Raw genomic sequence first — 21,541 nt, forward strand, 5'->3', positions numbered from 1 at the left:
CTCCTTAGCCCATGGCCCTGAGAGACCGTATGGATCCCAGAGATGCCCAGGATGTTTAGAGTATCTTTTGTTTTGCTTTGTTTCTTTGTTATATGCACACATTTATTTATTCATTCATTCAGTATTATAGCCCGCCCTCATTCCCAGCCAAAGCTGGGCTCAGGGCAGGTAACAACCTTTAAAATATATAAAGCCATAGAAAAATAATTTAAAACCTCATATTAAAACCATAGACCAGATAGCCTTAAAACAACTCGGTTGCCGCAGTATAACTGGGTTTCGGCAGGTCAACCCCCCCACAGATGTCAAGAGTGGGGGGGAAGGATGGGGAGGCCAGTAATTGTGAATAAACGCACGGCTGCCCTCCATTGTAGGCCTGGCGGAACAGCTCCGTTTTACAGGCCCTGAGGACCTCCTTAAGGTCCCACAGGGCCCTGATGTCACTAGGACAGCTGTTCCACCAGGCCAGGGCCAAAAAAGCCCTGGCCCTTGTTGAGGACAACCGCATGCTCTTTGGGCTGGGGACCACCAGCAGATTATTACCAGTGGAGCGTAGAGCTCTTTGGGGGGCGTACCAGAGAGGCTGTCCCAGAGGTTTATTTAAGTTATTTCAATTGGCAGGTGTTTTGTAATTCGCTTCGGGTCCCCGTTGAGGAGGAAAGCGGGAAAGCGTCTGCCCTAACTAAACAACCAGTGCCTGGCCTGGAGGAGGGTCACATACACAGGGAAGCAGAAAGGCGTACAGGCTTCGATCCAGTGCCTCGTGGTCACTTGCAGGGTCTTCAGCAGGCCAAGCCAGTGTGTGCTGGCCAGTGGCGAAAGGGTTTGACACTCCAGAGCCTTCCCATCAGAGAGAATGGTTGGGATGCCTGGTTGATTTCACACATGTCCACCACACCTTTTCCTTGCAGTTCCAGTCTTATCAGCCGAACAGCTGCAAGCCCCTTTTGCCGTTGCAGCGAAACCAGAGAAGGGAGAAATTCTGTTGCATTCATTGAACAGCTGAAGGGGTTTGATCTGATAAGTCAAAGTAATGACAGCACCCCAAGTAAGCGGAGCCTTGGAGGGAGGGGCCGTGGGCTCATGGCACAGTGGTAGAGCATCTGCTTGGCATGCAGAAAGTCCCAGGTTCAATCCCCAGCATCACCAGTTAAAGGGACTAGGCAGATAGGTGACGTGAAAGACCTCTCTGCCCGAGACCCTGGAGAGCCGCTGCCGGCCAGAGTAGATAGTACTGACTTTGATGGACCGAGGGTCTGACTCAGTATAAGGCAGCTTCATGTGTTCATGTGTTTCCCTCTCATCTCCCGGCAGGGCTCCCGCACAGGCTGTTCCTTCGTGATGGGGTTTGACCAGAATGCCCTGTACAGTGCTCTCCCCTCAAATCAATTTGGAAACTCCAGTTGGTGCACAATGTCGCAGCTCGGCTGTTATCAGGAGCTATAGGGAGTATGATTTGACTCCCATTCTTCATTCCCTTTATTGGCTGCCCCTTTCTTACCAGGCCCAATTTAAGGTATTGACTATCACATAAAAATCCCCTCATGGCCTTGGCCCCTCTTATCTGCAGGACTGCCTCTCCCCCTCTGCCGCACCACGACAGCTTCGCTCATCTCAGCAGGGCCTTTGTGGGTGCCAACCCCGCAAATGAGCAAAATCAACAGCTGCCTGGACATGCCCTTTCTCCTCCTTCCTGAGGGGGTCAGGAAGGCTCCCCCTCCCCTGGCTTTCCACAAACTATGCAAAACTGAATGATTCCAGGGGCTTTTCTAGGCAGGCAAAATGGTTCACAAACTTACTTGGATAAATGAAAAGGGACCGTGTCTATACTCTTGTGTATAGCTTGGTGTAAGTAGGATCCTACAATGTAATTTTTACACCGCTTTATATGTCACATGAATATTTATGGGCTATGCTTCAGTTCTGTCTCTTAGATTTCTGGCTGGTTCCAGGCCTCTACAATCCTAATGCATCATGTAACGAATGTCCCATTTAGCTGATCGTGCTGACTCACTCTGTGTAATCCGCCTTGAGTCCTGGTGAGAAAGACAGACTATAAATAATGTAAATAAATAAAATAAATGTTCCACCCGAGGCTGGCTGACTGTGAGAGCAGCAGCGCTTTAAAAAGCGTGAATACTAACCGTTGCTGTCACTTTTGGACAACAGCAACAAATGATATCCAGCTCTCCCTTCCCCTGCCTGATGCATTAAGAAGAAGATCTGGGGGGGCCTCTCCCCTGCCCATCCCACCCTTAAGCTCCCGCCACAGTCCTGTGGGGCTGTTCCAGTTGCCCGTCCTGTTTCTTGAAGGCAAGCAGGGGCAGATGGGATACCCACTTGCCCTTCTTTGTGGCTTAAGTGTCAGATCACATCCTGCTCAGGAGCAGCTACATAGGTCACGTTTTGGACGAGCCCCTCCAGATGCAGGAGATGGCGCTGGGGCGACGAACCAGAGCAGCTCTGTCCCCCACGGTCACCGCTCATCCCTTTCTGTCTCTCTTCCAGCCGCCAGCCTGAGCCACCAAAGAAGGAGAAGGAAACGGCCCCGACCACCCCTTCTCAGTCCAAGAGAGCCGATGAGTGGAAGGACCCTTGGCGCCGATCCAAATCCCCCAAGAAGAAGCACGGGATGTCTGCTTCTCCCAGCCGCGCTCACCGGCGCCGGAAAACCTCTGCTTCATCAGCCTCCGCCTCTGGTTCTTCAAGGTACACCCCTGAGAGGGCCAGACGCGGGCAGAGAGCAGGTCTCGGTTTGCGTCCTTCCCAGATGATTACCTGGACTTAGTTCCAGTGGGAGAAGCAGTGGTGGAGAGGAAGGAAACTAAGAGGGGAGAAGAACGTGGATTCCCTGGGGCTGTTACTGAAAGGCTGCAGGCAGGTGGGATCGGGTTTGTGCTGAAGCTGACTGTCCTAATGTTATTCTAAGGAAAGGGAAACCGCTTGGGCACAGGGGGTAGCCCCCAGGTATGGGGTAGGGTGTAGCTGGGCACAAGCCCTGAGATCGTGTCAACTTAGAGGCGTCTCAAAGGTGCATAAATGGAAGAAGAAGAGGAGTTGGTTTTTATATTCCAACTTTCTCTACCACTTAAGGGAGAATCAAACCAGCTTACAATCTCCTTCCCTTCCTCTCCCCGCAACAGACACCCTGTGAGGTAGGTGGGGCTGAGAGAGTGTGACTAGCCCAAGGTCACTCTGCTGGCTTCATGTTTGTAGGAGTGGGGAAACAAATCCAGTTCACCAGATTAGCCTCCGCCGCTCATGTGGAGGAGTGGGGAATCAAACCCGGTTCTCCAGATCAGAGTCCAACTCTCTAAACCACCGCTCTTAACCACTACACCACGCTGGCTTCCAAGGTCCTTAGAACAAGGAAGCCCATGTGCGAGAATCTCGCCGCTCTAGCAAATTCTGCAGCATTGTCTCTTCCTTTCTCCTCTCAGATCATCCTCTCGCTCCTCCTCCTATTCTGGCTCTGGTTCCTCGCAGTCCCGATCCAGGTCATCGTCGTACAGCTCCTACTCCAGTCGCTCTTCCAGGCACAGCTCCTTCTCAGGCAGTCGATCCAGGTACGGTTCCTCTGGCCTTTTAGCCGGCAGTTATACCTCTGCAGAATCTCCAACATGAGTCTTTTAGAACAAGTGAAGTGCTTTTAAAGGCAGGGTGGGCCTGAGGCAGACATATACCGCTCTTAAATCCGAGATGCATTTCTGCACCTAGAAGGATATCTGGTCTTCGTGAGGGAAGTATGCAGGGCTTTCATCGCTTCTCAACAGTTGCATGCCTTCTGTTGTCTTTTTGACATGTTGTGGTTGACCTTTTCACCTCTCCCTCAAACCACCGTGACACATTTAGCCACAGACTTGAGTAAAAAGTAGCTTATTGCCCTACCTTGCAGGAGGGAGAAAAAAGATCAGGAGGACGTGGGGCAGAAACAGCACCAAAGCCTCAAGAAAACTGAAAAGTTTAGTTAAGAACTAACCAAGTAGCAAGAATTAAGGTACATGTGCTAAAGTATAGGGCGCATCAGCTTGCAGCTCTCTCAAGTATTGGGTATATTTGCAATTTTGTTTGTAGGAACCTAAAGCATTTATAACTTTTAAAGTCCATAAATATGTCAAATATTGCAGTTTTATATACTAAATTATAAATGATGCATTTTATGTTAAAGCAGCAGTATTAGTTAAGGTTTGGTTGGACAGTAAGTATTGTATATATTTCAGTTTTTCCCCAAATGTCTGTTTTTTCCAGGAAAAACAATGGGTTTTTTTCCATAGCTTCAACATTTCTGGAAATGTTACATCTCTAGGGCAATTAGGGCTATTCACTATTATAGTTTCACTTACTTATGTGCAGGCTCAGCTTGTGACCAAACCTAAGGGCCATTTCCTAGACTGGCACTTGGGTTGTGTGTTTGGATTGGCCACTTCTGCCAGAACCGATACAGCATAGTGCAGCGGTGTCTAAATACACCCATAATGATCACCCTGTGTCATCACGTCTGTGGCAGTCTTGTGACTCACAAGAGTCCTCTCTGTTAACAAGGGCAGACGTGCAGGAAAACCCAGAAGTCTTTATGGGTTTTTATAGCACCCCATAACAGCGTCAGGGAAGCGCGTGGCTTCATCTTGGCCCTGAGCCAGGCAGCCGCTGATTCTCTTCCCACATTGCTTTTCACATCCCTGTGAATTGCCTGCCAGAGTCTGCTCTCTGTGATGTCGCCTTTCCTTCTTCCAAGAGAACCAGCCTGTAATTTAAGGTGTTGCAGCAAAGAGCTTTGACCTAGAAGCCCTGTGCTTTGGTTCAAAGTGGGGGTGCAAAGCTCAGCACTTGCGTTCTGCCTCGCTCCCCCGCCCTCCGGGTCCTGGAGAAGGAAGAGCCCAGCATTGCTGGGACCTGAATGGAGGAGAGGAAAGAGTCTTCTCTCTCCCCAGTTCAGGACTCAGCAATACTGCTCTTTTCCTTGGAAAGGCCAAGGAACGAGAAAGGCCCATCCTGTCTGGTAACCCCCAAAGCAGCCCAGGAGCCCTCCCCTCCCTTCCGCAAACTCTGCTGATTAAATAGCCTCTTTTTGCAATCATTCTTTTTTCTGAAGTCCAGGGGTTTTCCCAAGGAATGCGCAAGGGTTTCAGGGACTGGAAAGAGGGAAGTCTGTGATGTCAGATGCCTCACAAGGGATAAGAGGCCAGGAGACACTGTAGGGTGCAGACGTGTTACTCCTGATTACTGGAAATCTTGGCAGACACTCCTCGGCGCTCAGAGTTTATGAGGTGCATTGCCTACCTGTTTTGAAATTTCCCTCCTCCACTAGAAAGCTTGTTGTTTCTCTACCTGCCAAGAGAAAATGGAGGTTCTCGGAGGTTAAATTTCACCACCCTGATTCTTTGCTAGTGTGGGAGTCCCGTGGACACCCACGAGTCCTGTGGACACGGTATGGGAAGCATTTGGCACACTTAAAAGCCGCCATCCACTCAGAGAGGACTTTCAAAATATTTGGCTACTCAGAATTTCAAATCAAAGGGGGAGCTCTTTCAGAGCCTTCTGGGATGCTCCGTTAGCCTGATCTTACCTTTGCAGGCCCTACTAGAGCAGCGTGACGCTGGATGAGGGGGTTTGCACACAGTTGCGGCCCTCCCTCACATGTTGATGGATCCGCTGGCCCAGCTCTTGGTGTAGGCTGCAGCCCAAAGCGGGGAGAGCTTTCGGCTGCAGCCAAGGGACAGTTCTCTCCCCCCCCAATCTCCCTCTCTCTCTCTCTGTTTCTCTTGCAGGTCGCGGTCCTTCTCATCCTCCCCGTCTGCTTCCCCAACGCCATCTCCACATAAACCTCCTGCTAAAACCAAAGGGGAGCCCATGCCACCGCCTGGAAAGAGGTAACGCTCTCCTCCCGCTCTGGGCGAGTCCCTTTGCAGCCTAGCGGAAGGCTGCGTCCTTCTGCTTGTTCATACGGCCTGAACTGCGTTCATCTATTGGCCTCTGGGCTGAGAGGCCCGTGCTGCAAGCCAGGCGTAGATCAGCAATGGAGAGGGTGCTGTTAGATCAAGAGTCCCCAACATGGTGCTGATACCTTTCCTAGCTCCCGCCAAGTGCTTTTGGAAAGTGGGCAGGGCTTTGCCCAGCAGGGTTGCTGACTGGATGCGCAGATTAGAAGGCAACCTGTTAGAGAGTTTCTGCCTGTAATGTTGAAGAGTGACTTTGAGAGTTACATGTCTCCTCGCTCCCTGATGTTTTGTGGCTGGCTCTGCCTCCTGTGCCAGCCAGTTTGTGACTGTGCCCACCGCTCTGTGTGAGAATTCCAAAGGTGCCCACAGGCTCAAAAACATCGACCCCTGCATTAGAGGGAGGTAGCGAAATACCCCTGGTGGGGGGGATTGTGTCTCCTTGCAAGCGCAAGGACTATAAGTGTTTGTCTGTTTTGCCCTCTCTTGAGAGGCATTAGGGATGGTCCTAGCTAGAGGCAGAAAGGCCTGGGGGGCCAGAGCTGCTTCCAGGGCTTGGGGTAGGACCTGTGACGCTCACCATGTTTGCATCAACAGACACAAAAGGGAATGTCCCAAAGGTGTGCGGGGGTGGGGGGTGAGTGATTCCCCCCCTTCTTCCTCCCAAACCTCTGAATGCTCGCGGGGCCTGAATTGCGGCCGATACCAAGCACGGAAGGTGCTTTTTTAGCACCTCCGGAGGGATTTCTTTTCTGTTGCCGTTACCGGCCCTCTTTGTTGCCTTTTTATTTAGAGCCAGGAAGGAACCTGATCAGGTTCCTGAAGTGTGGTCCAGAGTTATTGTGATGGCTGCGCGTGAATTAAAGCAAACACAACAGCCGTAGGATGCTTAAATATTGATTTTGAAGCTGATGTCATATCCTTACAAACAGAAGCACTCCAGCGCCGCCTTAGCGTGACACGCATGCCTGCCGCAACCAGAGTACACACAGCAGACCCAGGGAGGACGGATGGCTTCTCACCCATGAGCAGTTTTTTTTTTCAAGTGCCTCAGCAAATCTCTTCACTGTGCTGGGCTGTGTGGTTTGGGCCCATGGTAGCATCTCAAGCGAGTGTAGCTGCAGCTATGCAGAAACATGCAGTGAGCTTCGGTGCCCAGAGAGTCCGTGCCCCTTGCTAATCTAATAGGCTAGTCTGATTTGCACCCATGTAAAGTAAGGATTCCGCAGATGCCTAGAGTTGGGAGGGGGGCTTTCTAGGCCGTCTAGTCAAACACGAACAGACACACGCACGCACACACATGAAGCTGCCTTGTACTGAATCAGACCTTCGGTTCGTCAAGGCCAGTACCGTCTACTCCATGGGTTCTCAACAAGGGGGGAATTCCTCCCCGGGGGGGATTTTAGGGTTCGGTGGTGGGGGGGGGGGAATTGGGACCACTACTCAGCAAAGTGTGATGTCCTGTAGTTTATGTACAATCTGTAAAATTGTAGTTGGGTTTTTTTAGTTAGGAAGGGGAAAATTATATTCTGAACAATGGTGAAAGGGGGGAATGGAGCAAAAAAGGTTGAGAACCACTGGTCTACTCAGACTGCCATCGGCTGTCCAGGGTCTCAGGCCGAGAAAGGTCTTCCACATCACATTGCCTACTGCCTGACTCTTTTAACTGGAGCTGCTGCCAGGGATTGAACCCGGGACGTTCTACGTGCCAGGAGGAGGCTTTTTCAGTGAAACAAAGCCCTTCCGCTGAGCCCAACCCCTCCCCACACACACACACACGGATCCAAAGCGAGAACATCTCTGCCGAACTGCTGACCAGCCTCTGCGTGGAAGACCTCCAGTGACAGAGTGTCCACCCCCACACACACCCCATACACACCTGTTTCCATTGTTGAGCTGGATTTTGAGAATAGATATGAACACATGAAGCTGCCTTATACGGAATCAGACTCTCAGTCCATCAAAGTCAGTATTGTCTACTCAGACCGGCAGCAGCTCTCCAGGGTCTCAGGCAGAGGTCTTTCATATCACCTACTTCCCTAGTCCCTTTAACCAGAGATGCTGGGGATTGAACCGGCGACGTTCTGCATGCCAAGCAGATGCTCTACCACCCTCCCCTAAAAATGTGTTGTTTTTTGCAGTACAAAGTCATTATGGCTATTTGACATCCCTGATAGAGAATTTTAAGATTTGGTTATGGGTACAGTGGTGGAAAGTGCCGCCAAGTCGCAGCAGACTTATGGTGACCCCGTAGGGTTTTCAAGACGAGAGAAAGGCGGTTTGCCACTACCTGTGCGGCAACCTTGGACTTCCTTGGTGGTCTCCCATCCCAATACTGACCAGGGCCGACCCTGCTTAGCTTCTGAAATCTGACGAGATTGGGCTAGCCAGGGCCATCCAGGTCATTGTGAAGCCTCTTGTAGGCTGAGCATTTGGTAGGTCCGTGCTTTAAATAAATTAAGCGCCTGCTGCCTTCCGCCTCCCCGAAGAGCGCAGCAGCAGCTGAGGTTGGAGACCGGGATGTCCCCAGTCTGGCTGATGTCCAGGGCTCTCCCTAGTGACCTCCACAGGTGTCACCTGATGCCATCTTACTCCTCCAGTGACAGGCCTGTGAAGAAAGTAGCTGCCCCCCCAGCGCCGCCACCGGTCGTGAAAACTGCCCCAGCAGCACCGGAACCAGCCAAGACAGGGGATGCCCGGGAAGCCAGGCGGAAGGAGCGTCAAATGAGGACACCCCCCAGGAGGTAGGAGGGCTGAGGAGGTGGGCGAGATCTGCCTTTGCCAAGAGCGCATGGCTTCATGGGATGCCTAGGGAGGCGGGACACCCCGAGCGGTTGCAGCACGCTTGGGGAATGGCTTCCTCCAAAGACAAACGACCAAAGAATTGAGTGGCTGTTTTGACATCCAAGCCTGAAATTGAGATACTTTTGCAAGCGTGGCTCCCACACACACACACACACACACACACACACACACGTATCATGTTTGGCCACTAAAGTGACCTTGGGCTAGTCACAGCTCTCTTAGAGCTCTCTCAGCCCCACCTACCTCACAGGGTGTTTATTGTGAAGAGGGGAAGGGAAGGTGATTGTAACATTGTGTAGTAGTAGTTGTTTTTTTAAACCCTCTGGTTTGAACACCAAACTGGAGCACAGCCTCTGTGTGGAAGCAACCTAACTGGTTTCTAACTGGTCCTCTTGCAGGCGAGCCATCAGCCTGAGTGGCAGCGGCAGCGGCAGCAGCTACACCGGCTCCAGCTCCCGCTCGAGGTCTTTATCTCGGTCTCTCTCCCGCTCTCATTCCCGGTCCTCTTCGGCCTCTGTTTCCGTGTCCCCTTCTGGCTCCAGAAAATCCAGGTGAGAGGCTCGCTTCTGTTTCTGCAGGGGTTAGGAGGCTAAAAAGGTGGCGGCACTCTTCCCGACACCGAGTCTGTTTCCTGAAACTTTTGTTGATAATTTGAACGGGGGAGTTAAAGATCGACATTTGTTATAAAAATCTAAGAATGGCCATGTGGGAAGATAACAACTGTCCCCCTGCCTCTTGCCAGTATCTAGCCAGATCCTTCCAGACAGTTCCCAGAGGCCATTTATGCAATTTTGATGCTTGCTCAAATCTCTTTTTTTAAATCTCTTTAAAATGTCTATTCACGGTCCCGATACAAAAGGAGAAATACCACACACACACCCCACTCGCCCGCTCCTTCGTTCCTGTTTGCATAGCCATTAGCAACCTCCGTATGCACAGCTAACGCACGGCAGTGATTTTGCATGCTTTCTTGAGAGGATTCTTCACAGTGAGGGCAGAGCAAACACAAAAGGTCGCTTTAAAGAGGCTCTTAAGAAATGCGAAGCAAGTATGTGCTGGCTTCGCAGTCACTTCCTGAGTGACGGTTCAGTGTGAAAAACTCAAAAAAAATTCAGCCTGATACGCGCTGCTAATTACCAAGCATAAATGGCCAGAGAGAGAGGTGTCCATTTCCTGTTGGCTGCTGCTTGACATGGTCATCTGATGGACTCTCTGAAAACTTTCCCCTCTGTGTGTGGGTGGCACAGCCAGGAACTGTCCTTTGCTTATTCAATCGTTTTTTCAGTTAATACTAGTGGCCATCATGGCATCCTGTGCCAACGTGGTTGTGTGCCTTGGTTTAATTTAGTTGTGTGGAAAAGACTGGTGCGCCTTTAAGCCTGTTGCCTGGAAGAAGTCCAGGGGGAAAAAACCCAGTGCAGAGGCGGCCAACGTGCTAGTCTGTTGGGCTGTTTCGCCCGATGCTTCTGAGAATCCCAGATTCCTCCTCACCAGGGATGAACTTGGTGACCTCGTGCAAGTGCAGAATGTTTCCAGTGGAGCTTCTCTGTCTGCCCAGGAGCAATTGCCCCCCCTCCTCTGTTTCTCATTAAACAACCACTCCTGTTCCTTAGATCGCCTGTGTGGAGTTTTTCACTATCCAACTGACTTGCCTGCCTTCCGAGAAGCTTGTATTGTTGGCAAGTGTCCTGCTGTTGACAGGGCTTTCCGTGACATCACAGCAGGTCAGCTAGTGAGTGGGGAGCGGCTCGCAGCAGGCAGTTGACTGGCAGAAACCTATGTTCAGCAGATTACACGAATACAAAAGATAGCTGGCGTCTGCCGAAGGTCTGATTCAGCCACTCCTTGTAGGTCTGGTCTCTACTGCAGGCGCTAATGCTGTTTGCACTCCTTTCTCTCCCCTCATCCCCTCCATCAGGTCCCTAAGTGTGAGTAGTGTCTCGTCTGTCTCTAGTGCCTCTTCCAGTAGCAGTTCCGTGCGCAGCGCAGACTCAGAAGACATGTACGCAGGCCTGCCCAGCCCCGTGTCTTCAGCCAGCTCCCGATCCCCGACTCCCGCGCAGCAGAAGAAGGAGAGAGGTAGGTGCCTCGTGACCACAACCTTCAGCCCAAGCTTCTGGGTACAACGGAGGGCCGCAGGTTCAGTCCTTGTGGGGTGAAGACGTATTGAGTCCTTCCCGAATACAAAACTGACTGATAACACTGGACTATCAAACCTGGTATTATCTATTGAGACAATATCAGGCAGTTTTGTATTCGAGAATGACTCGTAGCTCAGCAGTTGAGCACATGCTTTGCTTGGTGAAAATCCCCAGTCCAGCCCTGGCAGTTTCCATTAAAGGGTTTCAGGCAGCAGGGCAGGGAAGGCCTGGACTTGGAGAGCCCCTTCTGTCAAAGGAGGGAGTCCCGAGCAAGGAGATTCCATCGTCTGAGTCTCTATAAGTCAGCTTCATTGCCCCATACCTGAAATTATGTTTGGTGGTGGTGGAAAGTGCCTTCAAGTCACAGCTGACTAATGGCTACCACATAGGGTTTTCAAGGCAAGAGACATTCAGAGGTGGTTTGCCATGGACTGCCTCTGCGTAGCAACCCTGGAGTTCCTCAGCGGTCTCCCGTTCAAGTACTAACCAGGGCCGACCCTGCTTAGCTTCCAAGATCTGACGAAGTCAGGCTAGCCTGGGCCATCCAGCTCAGGGCCGAAATTATGTTTAGCTTTAATAATTTGTTCCAGATTTCAGTTTCAGTGTGCGAATTTTTCTTAATGACAGAATACAGTGAGAATTGTTCGCAGTTGCTGGCACACAGGCGTGATTCTTCCCCACCACTTGTAGAAGCTGAAAGGTGGACATGGTCCAGCTCTTTGCTCACAGAGGCTGGTTCTGTTTTTTTAAGCAGGCAAGTCGAAAAAAGAAGGTGGCAGCGGCAGCAACGTCAAGGAGGAGAAACGGAAACGGGAGGTGCCCGCACAGCCGCCCAAGCCAGCCAAGCCCGTGCCAGGGAGTAAAGCCCAGCAGCCCCCCCAGCCGCAGCAGCCACCACCACCTCAGCTGCAGCCGGCGGGCTTCAGCGCCCACAAAGAAATCAAACTCACACTCTTAAACAAGGTGAGGGCCCTTCCTTATAGCGTTTGTCCTCCCTCTTCCTTTCTCTAGTGTGGTGTAGTGGTTAAGAGCAGTGGTCAGGAGCGGCCGACTCTAATCTGGAGAACTGGGTTTGATTCCCCACTCCTTCACATGAGCGGCGGACTCTAATCTGGTGGACCGGGTTGGTTTCCCCACTCCTCTACATGAAGCCAGCTGGGTGGCCTTGGGCCAGTCACAGGTCTCTCTCAGAACTCTCTCAGCCCCACCTACCTCGCAGGGTGTGTGTTGTGAGGAGAGGAAGGGAAGGGAAGATGATTGTAAGCCGGTTTGATTCTCTCTTAAGTGGTAGAGAAAGTCGGCATATTAAAACCGACTCTTTCTTCTTCTCCGGAGCAATACGGAGAAGTCCCAGTGTGATCCCACGCGTCTGGAATTTCCACAACCGGGGACCGGATGTCAAGCAGCGGGCAGGGTGGCTTCCTCTGACTCAGGGCCCCCTGATCAGTCTTGCATAGAGAAATCGTCCCTCCAGCTGGGTGTGTGGAGCTACAGCCCAAGAGCAAAGTGAAGCAGCTGACGAAGGGGGAAGGCTGATTTTGACCCATCATGGGCACCGTCAGTCAGGAAGTGCTCCTGCGTGGGTCCCATTGAAGTGAACAAGAGTGGTACTTTTGTGCCTAACTTCATTTCATTTCAATGGGGCTTGTGCCGTTTGGATTTTTTTGGCTTGGACACAAAAAGGGGTGTGTGTGCTTGGGTTTCAGGGCTCAGCATAATTCTCTGCCTCTCAGAATACAACTGGCAGAATGTACGAGTGTATGCAAATGTGGATGCTGCACGCAGCTCGGGATTATGGAATGTGGGGTGCAGAAATCAGGCTATCCTTGTAAAAAATGGCTTTGCTGCTTTGTATTACCTGCTGCATTCAGGGGCCTTGTGTTAGCCCAAAGGCGAAGGTGCCTGAAGTAGAGAAATGTTGAAGTTATTATTATTACTGCACACAAGATCCTTGATGGTTGCTCCTGCTCAGAGTAGACCGTGCTGGGCTAAGTAGGCAAATGACCGAACTTGGCTGAAAGCAGCTAGAATAGGTGTGTGTATATGTTTACGTGGAAGGAAGGAAGGGTCAGGGATGTGTGGGAATTTTGGAATTGCTAGATTTGAGTCCAGGAGCAGCTTAGAGACCAACAAGATTTTTGGGGGTATGAGCTTTCGAGAGTCAGAGTTCCCTTTGCCTTGTTGGTCTCTAAGGGGCTGCTGGACTCTAATCCAGCTCTTCTACCGCAGACCAACACAGCTCCTGTCCTGAAACTATTTTGGTGTATCTATAGATGTGCAAGCCCGGCCTGTTATTTTCTAGCCCGGCCTGTTATTTTCTAGCTAGCAAATGCCCGTTGTCTTGCCTGCAGGGGAGGACAAGGCCTTTGGCAGAACGTGTGTCGGGAGCCCAAAATGCATTGTGCCTTGCCCACAGGATGGGAGCCCCCTCCCCCCCAGCACAAACCAGCCTACCCCACAACCAGAGGTCCTGTGTAGTTTTGGCACAATATAACTCTTCCCTAGTTTCCCCAAACGGGCAGGTGGCATCCGCTTATGTTCAAAAGCCATGCCTGGCGGATCATCTCAACCATGTCCCGGGTGATCCCAGGGTCAGTGGTGGGCCGTGTCTCTTCTCCCCTTACCCACAGTTGCATCCTAAATCACAGCTGGTCTGTGTGTGCACAGCCTTGCTCTGCTTGTGTTTTCTTGATGGTGCTCAACTCAGGAGCAGTGTTGGGAACTGGCATTTCTGTCTGCTCGAGAGGAAGCAGCGGGGCCAGGAACTCAGCCCTGGGGAGAAATCATAAGGCTCCTGGTGCTTTCCTGTGCTTTCAGCTCTGAAGAGGCACGGTGAAGTTCTGCACACAGTTGCTTGGGAGGCAAGAATGAATTAAGACAGCCTGTGTTGGGCAAGCAAGCCTCCAACCACGTCTTGGTTGGATCAGGGCCCCGGGCAGGCGCTCAGCTGACCCGCCTTGAGCCAGCCTGATGTCACAGTCTCTGACCTTTTTCTTGCAAGGCGCAAGCAAGCCTCCGGCTGCCAGCGACAAAGCAGAAACTTGGCGCGAGGGCCAGAAGTGCCAGGGTGCATTTCCATGCAGCGCCACTCTGCCAGGCGGCCCCTCCTGGCCTTCGCCGGTGTATGGCCGGGCTTTTGCACTGACGGCCTGTGTTCTGTTTTTAGACAGCTGACAAAGGAAGCAGCCGGAAGAGGTATGAGCCCTCCGACAAGGACAGGCAGGCCTCTCCCCCGGCAAAGCGGATCAACCTCTCTCCAGACAAAGGTGAGGAAGCGTCTGCCGCTGTGGTAGCACCTCTCCAGGCTCCAGTAGTTCAGCTGGGCCCCCTTGCTGTGGGGCTGGCTCACACTGGAGGCTTAGAAGGACTCGGCTGTATTGGTGAAATCTTTTGGCTGGGAAAGCAAACAGTGCTGCCCTCTGCACATGCTTCGCTCACCTACAGAATTTGGGACAGGCACTTTAAAAAACAACAACAGCAAAAAAGAAAAAGACTTTGGAAGAAGAATGAAGAAATATTCTTGGAGGGTTTTTTAAGTCAGTTTTTAAATTTACGTTTGTTATATTTGGTTTTTAATATTCTTTTAAAAATTTTAAGTTTTCCTCTTAAAACAGCATGGTGAAAATTAAGTATGAGTATGTTAAACACACACAGTCTCTTAGAATTGACCCAGTGGACATCTTTCACGCCCGTTGACCTAACTCCTCCTTGTACATGAGGAAAGTATCTTGCTGGGGTCAGTATGGCATAATAGTGCCATCTTGTCTTCCACTAGAAGGATCGTCCTTTGGGCCCACCGGCCTGACTTTGTATACTCCTGTTTTTATTACTTGAGGTCTTCAGAGTGTTCCAAAACTAGACTTACTTTCTGTGAGTAAACAAGATTTCTTTTTCATTTTAGGACAATAAACTACTTTGCCACAATTGCATCTAACATAACGAAGAAAGTTATAGGAGTGCACCATGTAGCCTTTTCTAAAACGCACATGTTGTATACAGTGTGTGTGTGGATGGGTGTATTGGTTCCCCTAAACCAGGGGTCGGCAAACCGTGGCTCGTGAGCCGCATGCGGCTCTTTGGCCCGTTGAGTGCAGCTCTCCGAACTTGGTTCGGAGCCCCTGCTCTCGCACCCGCTCGCGCTGGCAGCTGGACTGCGGAGCCGGCGTGCCTGAGGGAGAGAGAGCGGGCACGCTGTCTCTCCCCCTCCCCCCCGCCATGGAGAATGGCCGGGTCCCCCTTTCCCTTGCCCTCAATGGTTGGGAGGCTAAAGCCTTCCCTCTAGCCGCGTGATTGCTGGCCGGGCGGCTCGGCGGTTCCTGGCCCGCCCCGCCCGCCTATCAGCTGTTGGGCGGGGCGGGCTTCCTTTGGCGGCGCGTCCCCTGCAGCGGCGCTGGGCCGCGGCACCCCATCTTCTGCGGCACCGACTCCGTTCCCCCGTCGTCTTCTGGGCCTGCTGGTCCCTGTAGGGAAGAGGCACACTTTGGAGCCAGCAGGGGCTTGTCTGGTAAGTGGAGGGTGGTGGGAAAGCCCCGGGGTGCGGGGTGGGGCCCCCTACCCGGGACACACGTAATTGTACAACTCGGGGTCGTCTGCTGAAGCTGGAGGGTTGGAGATTCAAAACTGATAAAAGGAAGTATTTCTTCATACAACGCGTGGTTAAATGGTGGGACTCCCTGCCCTAGGAGGTGGTGATGGCTGCCAACTTGGAGGGCTTTAAGAGGGGAGTGGACCTGTTCATGGAGGAGAGGGCTATCCATGGCTACTAATCAAAATGGATACTAGTCATGATGCATGCCTATTCTCTCCAGGATCAGAGGAGCAGGCCTATTATATCAGGTGCTATGGAACGCAGGCAGGACAATGATGCTGCACTGGTCTTGCTGGTGGGCTTCCTGGAGGCACCTGGTTGGCCACTGTGGGAACAGACTGCTGGACTTGAAGGGCCTTGGTCTGATCCAGCACGGCCTTTCTTATGTTCTCATGTGTTTACTGCGTCTGTGAATCTAGAGAAAAGTTTGCTCACATTGTTCACATTAAGTGTTTGTCAGGCATTGTCATGATTTAATTTTATGGATACCTTACTTACTTTTTTCCCTCCTCAGAGGCAACATCTGACAATGTCTACCCACTGGCTTTCTTGGCGGTAGACCTGGACTCCGAGGAGGGGAAAAAGTCCCCCTTCAGAGGCCAGGTCTACCAATTGGCTTCTATGGGCCTCCGGAGGCTAGGTCTACTGCCAAGAAAGCCAATGGGTAGACCTGGCCTCCCAATGGGACTCAGCCGGAGGCCAGTTCTACCAATAGGCTTTTATGGCGGTAGACCAGGCCTCCAGACGAGGACTCCGGACGGGGAGGGGGAAATGGCAGGGACTTACAATTTAATTTTTATCAATAAATAAGATCACTATTAAGTATGATATCAAGTTTTATTCAGTGTACCTATAGTTTAATTAAGACTTAAAACTTTAATTAAAGTTTATTAAGTTAATAAACAGTGTACCTACCTATATAGTTTAAGAAATTTGGCTCTCAAAAGAAATCTCCATCGTTGTACTGTTGATATTTGGCTCTTTTGACTAATGAGTTTGCCGACCCTGCCCTAAACCAATATATGGTTATAAACCAGGAAATCTATGAAGATCCAAGCAGGAAAGTTAATTTCAAATCATAATTTAAATTCCCATCAATGAGTCCACCCTTCAGCCAGAGAGGTCTTCTTGAACAGGATCCTTTTTTATTTTCCTGTCCTCTATTAAAATATCTTGTTCTTAATCTTTCAGATGGTAAGCCTGCTCTTGTTCTTGGTTTTCGCCTAGTGTCTGGCGCATTTGCTTGATAAATAATATAAATAATAAATATACGTTTATGAATATTTATCAGTAATAGAGTCCGTGTGGTGTAGTGGTTAGGAGCAGCAGACTCTAATCTGGAGAACCGGGTTTGATTTCCCCACTCCTACACATCAGGCCAGCTGGGTGACCTTGGGCTAGTCACAGTTCTCTCTGAACTCTTTTCAGTCCTACCTATCTCACAAGGTGTCTGTTTTGGGGAGGGGAAGGGAAGTTAAGGAAGCCGGTTTGATTCTCTTTAAAAGGTAGAGAAAGTCGGCATACAAAAACCAACTCTTTTTCTCCTCGTCCTCCTCCTTCTTTGGGCCACATCTGGAATAGCAGCTGGGAAGGGGCATGTTTTGTAGCCTCTGCCGGTGCTGACAGAGCTGTCCTGATTGGTTCCTTTCCCCCCCCCCCATTTATCGGGTCCCAGAATGTACCTCTCCATGATGTGGTGTCCTTATTTCGAACAGTCCGTTCAAGGTCCCGGGGGGCTGCTCCCAGCTTTCCCGTGTGTTGCTGGGGCTGACTCAGCCAAGCAGAACTGATTATGAGGCAACCAGCGCTTAACCTGGATTCCTTCGGTGTTTGCTGTCAGGCCCGGGCTGCCATCCCTGAGACTGTCTCTGGCTTATTTAACTGTTGCCAAGAAGATGACTTTCCTTGGAGCATCAGTTAACTGTGCCTCATTCCTGAGGCTGACCTGTCTTCCAAGAAGCTGTGGGGTGTTAATTAGGGCTTGGGTAGCGCTACTGGCGACGAGAGTGAGAGAGACGGAAAATCCCCAGTTCCAATCTCACCTCTACCAGGAATCCCATCTGAGGCCAGCCACCCACAGTCTCCCATCTGCAGTGCGTCCCTACCTTACAGGGGTGTTGCAAGGATTTTAGAGTGAAATGCGTGCAAAGCTTTTTTGGGCATGTGATGGCTTCACTCCGGTCATGTGACTTGTTTGTTTTTCCTTCCACTCTGTCCCAGGTCCTCGTGATAGGAAGCTCGGGGGAAGGATCTCCTCGCCCAAACAAGAGCGCCAGCGGGGCCCAAATCCCAAGCCCTCCCCAGCTCAGGCCGACAAGTGAGTTTCACTCCCAGTTCTCAGCTGTCTGCTTTTGGCACCTCTGCCTTGTTTATTCCTGCAGGCTCCTCGAAGGGCCTCCCTGTCTGTGGGCCACATGCTTGGCAACTGCTGATAGCGATCTGACTTGGCAGGGAATCTCCTGGCACTGCCCTTCTAGAGGCTGCGTAGGCTTTCCTTGATCTGGGGATGTCTGAATTTCTCCCCCCCCCCCCCCGTCACAGGCAAGGTGGCAGAAGGGTGGAGCTTTTCACCCTCTCAGTGGACTCCGGTGGCTGATGTGAGGATTTTAATGGGCATTCAGAATTTGCAGTCTGACAACTAAGCATTTTTTAAAACTAAACATTCAAAACCCTCAGGTTTTTACAGAACTGGGAGAGTTCAGAATTCATTACACTTCATGTTAATGTTTTCTTATGCTGGTTGGGACCAGATTTTTGTTTCTCCCACCTTTGAAAGGAGGAATTGTTTCCTGGGAAATGTGTCAAACTACATGGTTCCTACCACAGTCAGGCATTTCAGTTTACAGAAGAGAGGGGCAGTGATTTCTGCCATTTTCCCCCTCCCACCGCAGACCCCCTCCCCACTTTGCCCAAAGGGGGCTCAGTGGGTCCCAGCAGAAGGGGGAAATAGCAACGTTCATATCTGCAGATAGTTGCATAGAGCCCAGTTTGTCTCAAAACTTTCTTGAGGACATACACATGCCATTTCACAATGGAAAGCGTGTGTATGTGGGCGGGGGGGAGAATCTTGCTGGAATGCCAGATTTATTTGAATAAGCGCTGTGCTCTAAATGTTGGATTCCTCACAGCAAAGGCAGGGATCAAAATTAGGGGAGGGGCCATGGCTCAGTGGTAGACCACCTGTTTCGTGTTTCCAAAACTTTTGGAGCAGAACTCCTTATTCCTAGGACCGGAATGGCCAGCAGCAGCCACTCCCACAGACTCTTCCTTGCTTAACTTGGAATCGGCCCCATTCTTTGCCAGCCCTTCCGCTTCTCACCACTGTGTGCTTTTTCCCATCCTAGGAAGCGTCTGCCATCTCCCCAGTCCAAGAGCTCCAGCAAAGTCACGAGCATCCCTGGCAAGGGGGCTGATCCCGCCCCCCCAGCTGCTACTGCAAAATCGGGCAAGTCCAGCACGTTATCCCGGCGGGAGGAACTCCTGAAGCAGCTGAAGGCCGTGGAGGACGCCATTGCCCGCAAGCGGGCCAAGATCCCCGGGAAAGCATAGGCTTCCTCGGCTTGCCCCGGATTAGAGACTGCTCTCTGTGTTTTTATAAATAGCGTACAAGCAGCCACTTCGGATTCTGACGTTCTGTTTTTTTTTCTTTTGGCTGTGATCCTTTTTAAAAATTGAAATGGGGGGGAGAAGAGAGGTTTGTTAGCTACAACCCCTCCCCCCCCACACCCTCTGGATCTGAGGCGGCTCCCTCCGTCTTCCTTCCCAGCCCACACGTTGCTGGCACCGTGGCAGAGGCAGCCAGCCAGCCCATTGGGTGTTTTTCCATGGTCATCAGACACTGCAGACACTGAACGGCAGCTCTGCCCGGTGCCCCCGCCCCACCCTCCTCTCTGCTAGCGATGAGCCGTATTCCGTAGTTAGCTCTGCTGTCTGTGGGGTTGTCTTCAGCAATGCAGTCCTAGTTCTGCATACCGTGCAAGGAGAGAGCCTAAAACTACCGTCGCCTTCCGGAAGCGTGCCCCCCCCTCCCCACCGGTTGTCTCTCTGCCTTCCCCTTGTCCCCAACAGGGACTAAATGAATTTACATAGATATCCTTGCAATGGAGGTCTGGTTGGAAGATCCCTGGTGTCTTTTATTTTAAAGAAAAGATTGTTTTAGTTGATTTAAAAGAGAAAAGGCAAAGGTCTTGTCGGGATGTGTGTCTCATAAGGAGGGCCATTTTTTTTGAGGGGTTACACTGAAAATAAAGTATTTTGATAAACAGTTCCTACTCTTTGGCCTTTTCTGTTCCTGTCCCTGGCTCTGCCTTGAGGTATCCGATAACTTCCGCCTTTTACCATTTTACTTCAGTGGGGTTCCCCCCCTGGTGGTAGCCAGCATGGTGTAGTGGTTAAGAGCAGTGGTTTGGAGTGGTGGACTCTGATCTGGAGAACCAGGTTTGATTCCCCACTCCTCTGCATGAGTGGCGGAGGCTAATCTGGTGAACTGGGTTTGTTTCCCTACTCCTACACATGAAGCCAGCTGGGTGACCTTGGGCAAGTTACAGCTCTGTTAGAGTTCTCTCAGCCCCACCTACCTCACAGGGTGTCTGTTGTGGGGAGGGGAAAGGAAGGGGATTGTAAGCTGGTTTGAGTCTCCCTTAAGTGGTAGAGAAAGTCGGCATATAAAAACCAACTCTTCTTTACTCACCTCTGTGGTAAATCTGCCTCTGCAGGTGATCTGAATATGCAAAATAAGATGTATTTGTACTTCTGTATTTCAAAACTGGGATGTGGTGGGGAGGGGGGCAGTAAACAAGGGGATTGGTCTGTTCCAGAAAGGTTCTTCTGTGCCTGCTGGAAAGGTGAAAACCTCTCCCTGACTACTGTTCTGTAGCTGAGGCGCTCAAACATTTTCTGCAAGCCACTAAATTTTGCACGGAAGTCTCTGCTTAGCTGTTCACTCCATAATGGCAGCCCTGTTGGTTTTCAGTTGTTCTCTTCCCTGCCTCAAAATATGTCAGGGAGTACTCCTGGGATATAGTGCCTGTATCCGTAAAGGGCCTCTTGCAAATCAAGTTTAATTCTCTGCTTGTAAGGACAGAGTTTTCAGAGCATCTGGAAATTCTTATTTCCCTGGTTCTGCCAGTAGATCTGGCTCTGAAGAAGTGAGCTGTGGCTCACAAAAGCTCCTACCCTGTCAGAAATTTCCTTAGTCTTTAAGGTGCTACTGGACTCTTGCTGTTTTCTACACCTTAAACATTGTCTTGGATGCCCACTAAACTGCTGTTGAAATTCAGAAGAGGGGTAACGGTAGCCTCCCAATACTGGCTCTTCTGAACGAAAAGTTAAATAAACTCTCATGCCTCTGTTCAGAAAACGCGACTGTGGAGGTGAGATTCTCTTGGAGGGATTGGAGCATTGATTTAAGCAGGTGCAGTTTTCCACTTTAAGGGCAATGTTTTTAGTCAGCTCGGGAGGACTGCAGCTACTGACCCTCGCCCATCGCTTGTTTGCTGGACACGCAGCACAGGGCAGCCCGCTTTGAGCGCAAGCTTTTGCCTCCAGACTGTGCTCCTAGGAGACTTTTGGTTGTGAGGGGGGTTGCATTTTTAAAGACCATGAAGCAACTGGTGGCCCCATACAATGGCCTCAGCTGCTTTTCAGGGGCCTTTTTCCTTTGAAACAATTACTACCCCTTTCTAGCCTGTTTCTCAGTGGCATTTTTTCTCCGTTCCTGGGGGACGAAGCTCCCGCTAGCTTTGTCCAAAGGTGAAGTAGTCTTGCTTTGCTGCAACCTGCTGGAAGCATGTAACAGGCAAGTGCTCTGCTCCCTTTGAAGATCTTGGTTGTAGATTTGTGTGTGTGTTTAAAAAACCTGCACAACATGTAGGAGTGAACGGAGAGAGATGGAGGCTAAGAAGGCTCCTAACTGAACAGATCCAAGCCCAATGCCTGTGTGGTTTTGTGAAAGATCTACAGGTGCTTATTTTTCTACAGGGAAAAGCCAACGATACAACGGAGACAAATTTCTTGCTGTGATGAACTGGCTAGGTTGGGAGAGTCAGCCGGTGGAACCTCAAGGAACACTA

At 50.9% G+C, this 21,541-nt stretch overlaps 1 protein-coding gene across 1 annotated transcript in view; it reads left to right on the forward strand.

Annotated features, from left to right (window-relative positions):
* The window catches only part of ZC3H18 (zinc finger CCCH-type containing 18), a 53,556-nt gene extending 34,415 nt beyond the window's left edge, over positions 1-19,141 (forward strand). Inside the window, exons 10-19 of the mRNA XM_056862749.1 lie at positions 2,509-2,709; positions 3,441-3,566; positions 5,769-5,870; positions 8,537-8,680; positions 9,140-9,292; positions 10,660-10,820; positions 11,634-11,845; positions 14,049-14,148; positions 17,691-17,787; positions 18,815-19,141. Of these exons, the coding sequence (XP_056718727.1) occupies positions 2,509-2,709; positions 3,441-3,566; positions 5,769-5,870; positions 8,537-8,680; positions 9,140-9,292; positions 10,660-10,820; positions 11,634-11,845; positions 14,049-14,148; positions 17,691-17,787; positions 18,815-19,019 (1,501 nt within the window). The 3' untranslated portion in view covers positions 19,020-19,141. The remainder of the gene's footprint in view (positions 1-2,508; positions 2,710-3,440; positions 3,567-5,768; positions 5,871-8,536; positions 8,681-9,139; positions 9,293-10,659; positions 10,821-11,633; positions 11,846-14,048; positions 14,149-17,690; positions 17,788-18,814) is intronic.
* The last annotated feature ends 2,400 nt before the right edge of the window (positions 19,142-21,541 follow it).

This window comes from Euleptes europaea, chromosome 17 (assembly GCF_029931775.1).
Source record: "Euleptes europaea isolate rEulEur1 chromosome 17, rEulEur1.hap1, whole genome shotgun sequence".
Lineage (NCBI taxonomy): Eukaryota > Metazoa > Chordata > Lepidosauria > Squamata > Sphaerodactylidae > Euleptes > Euleptes europaea.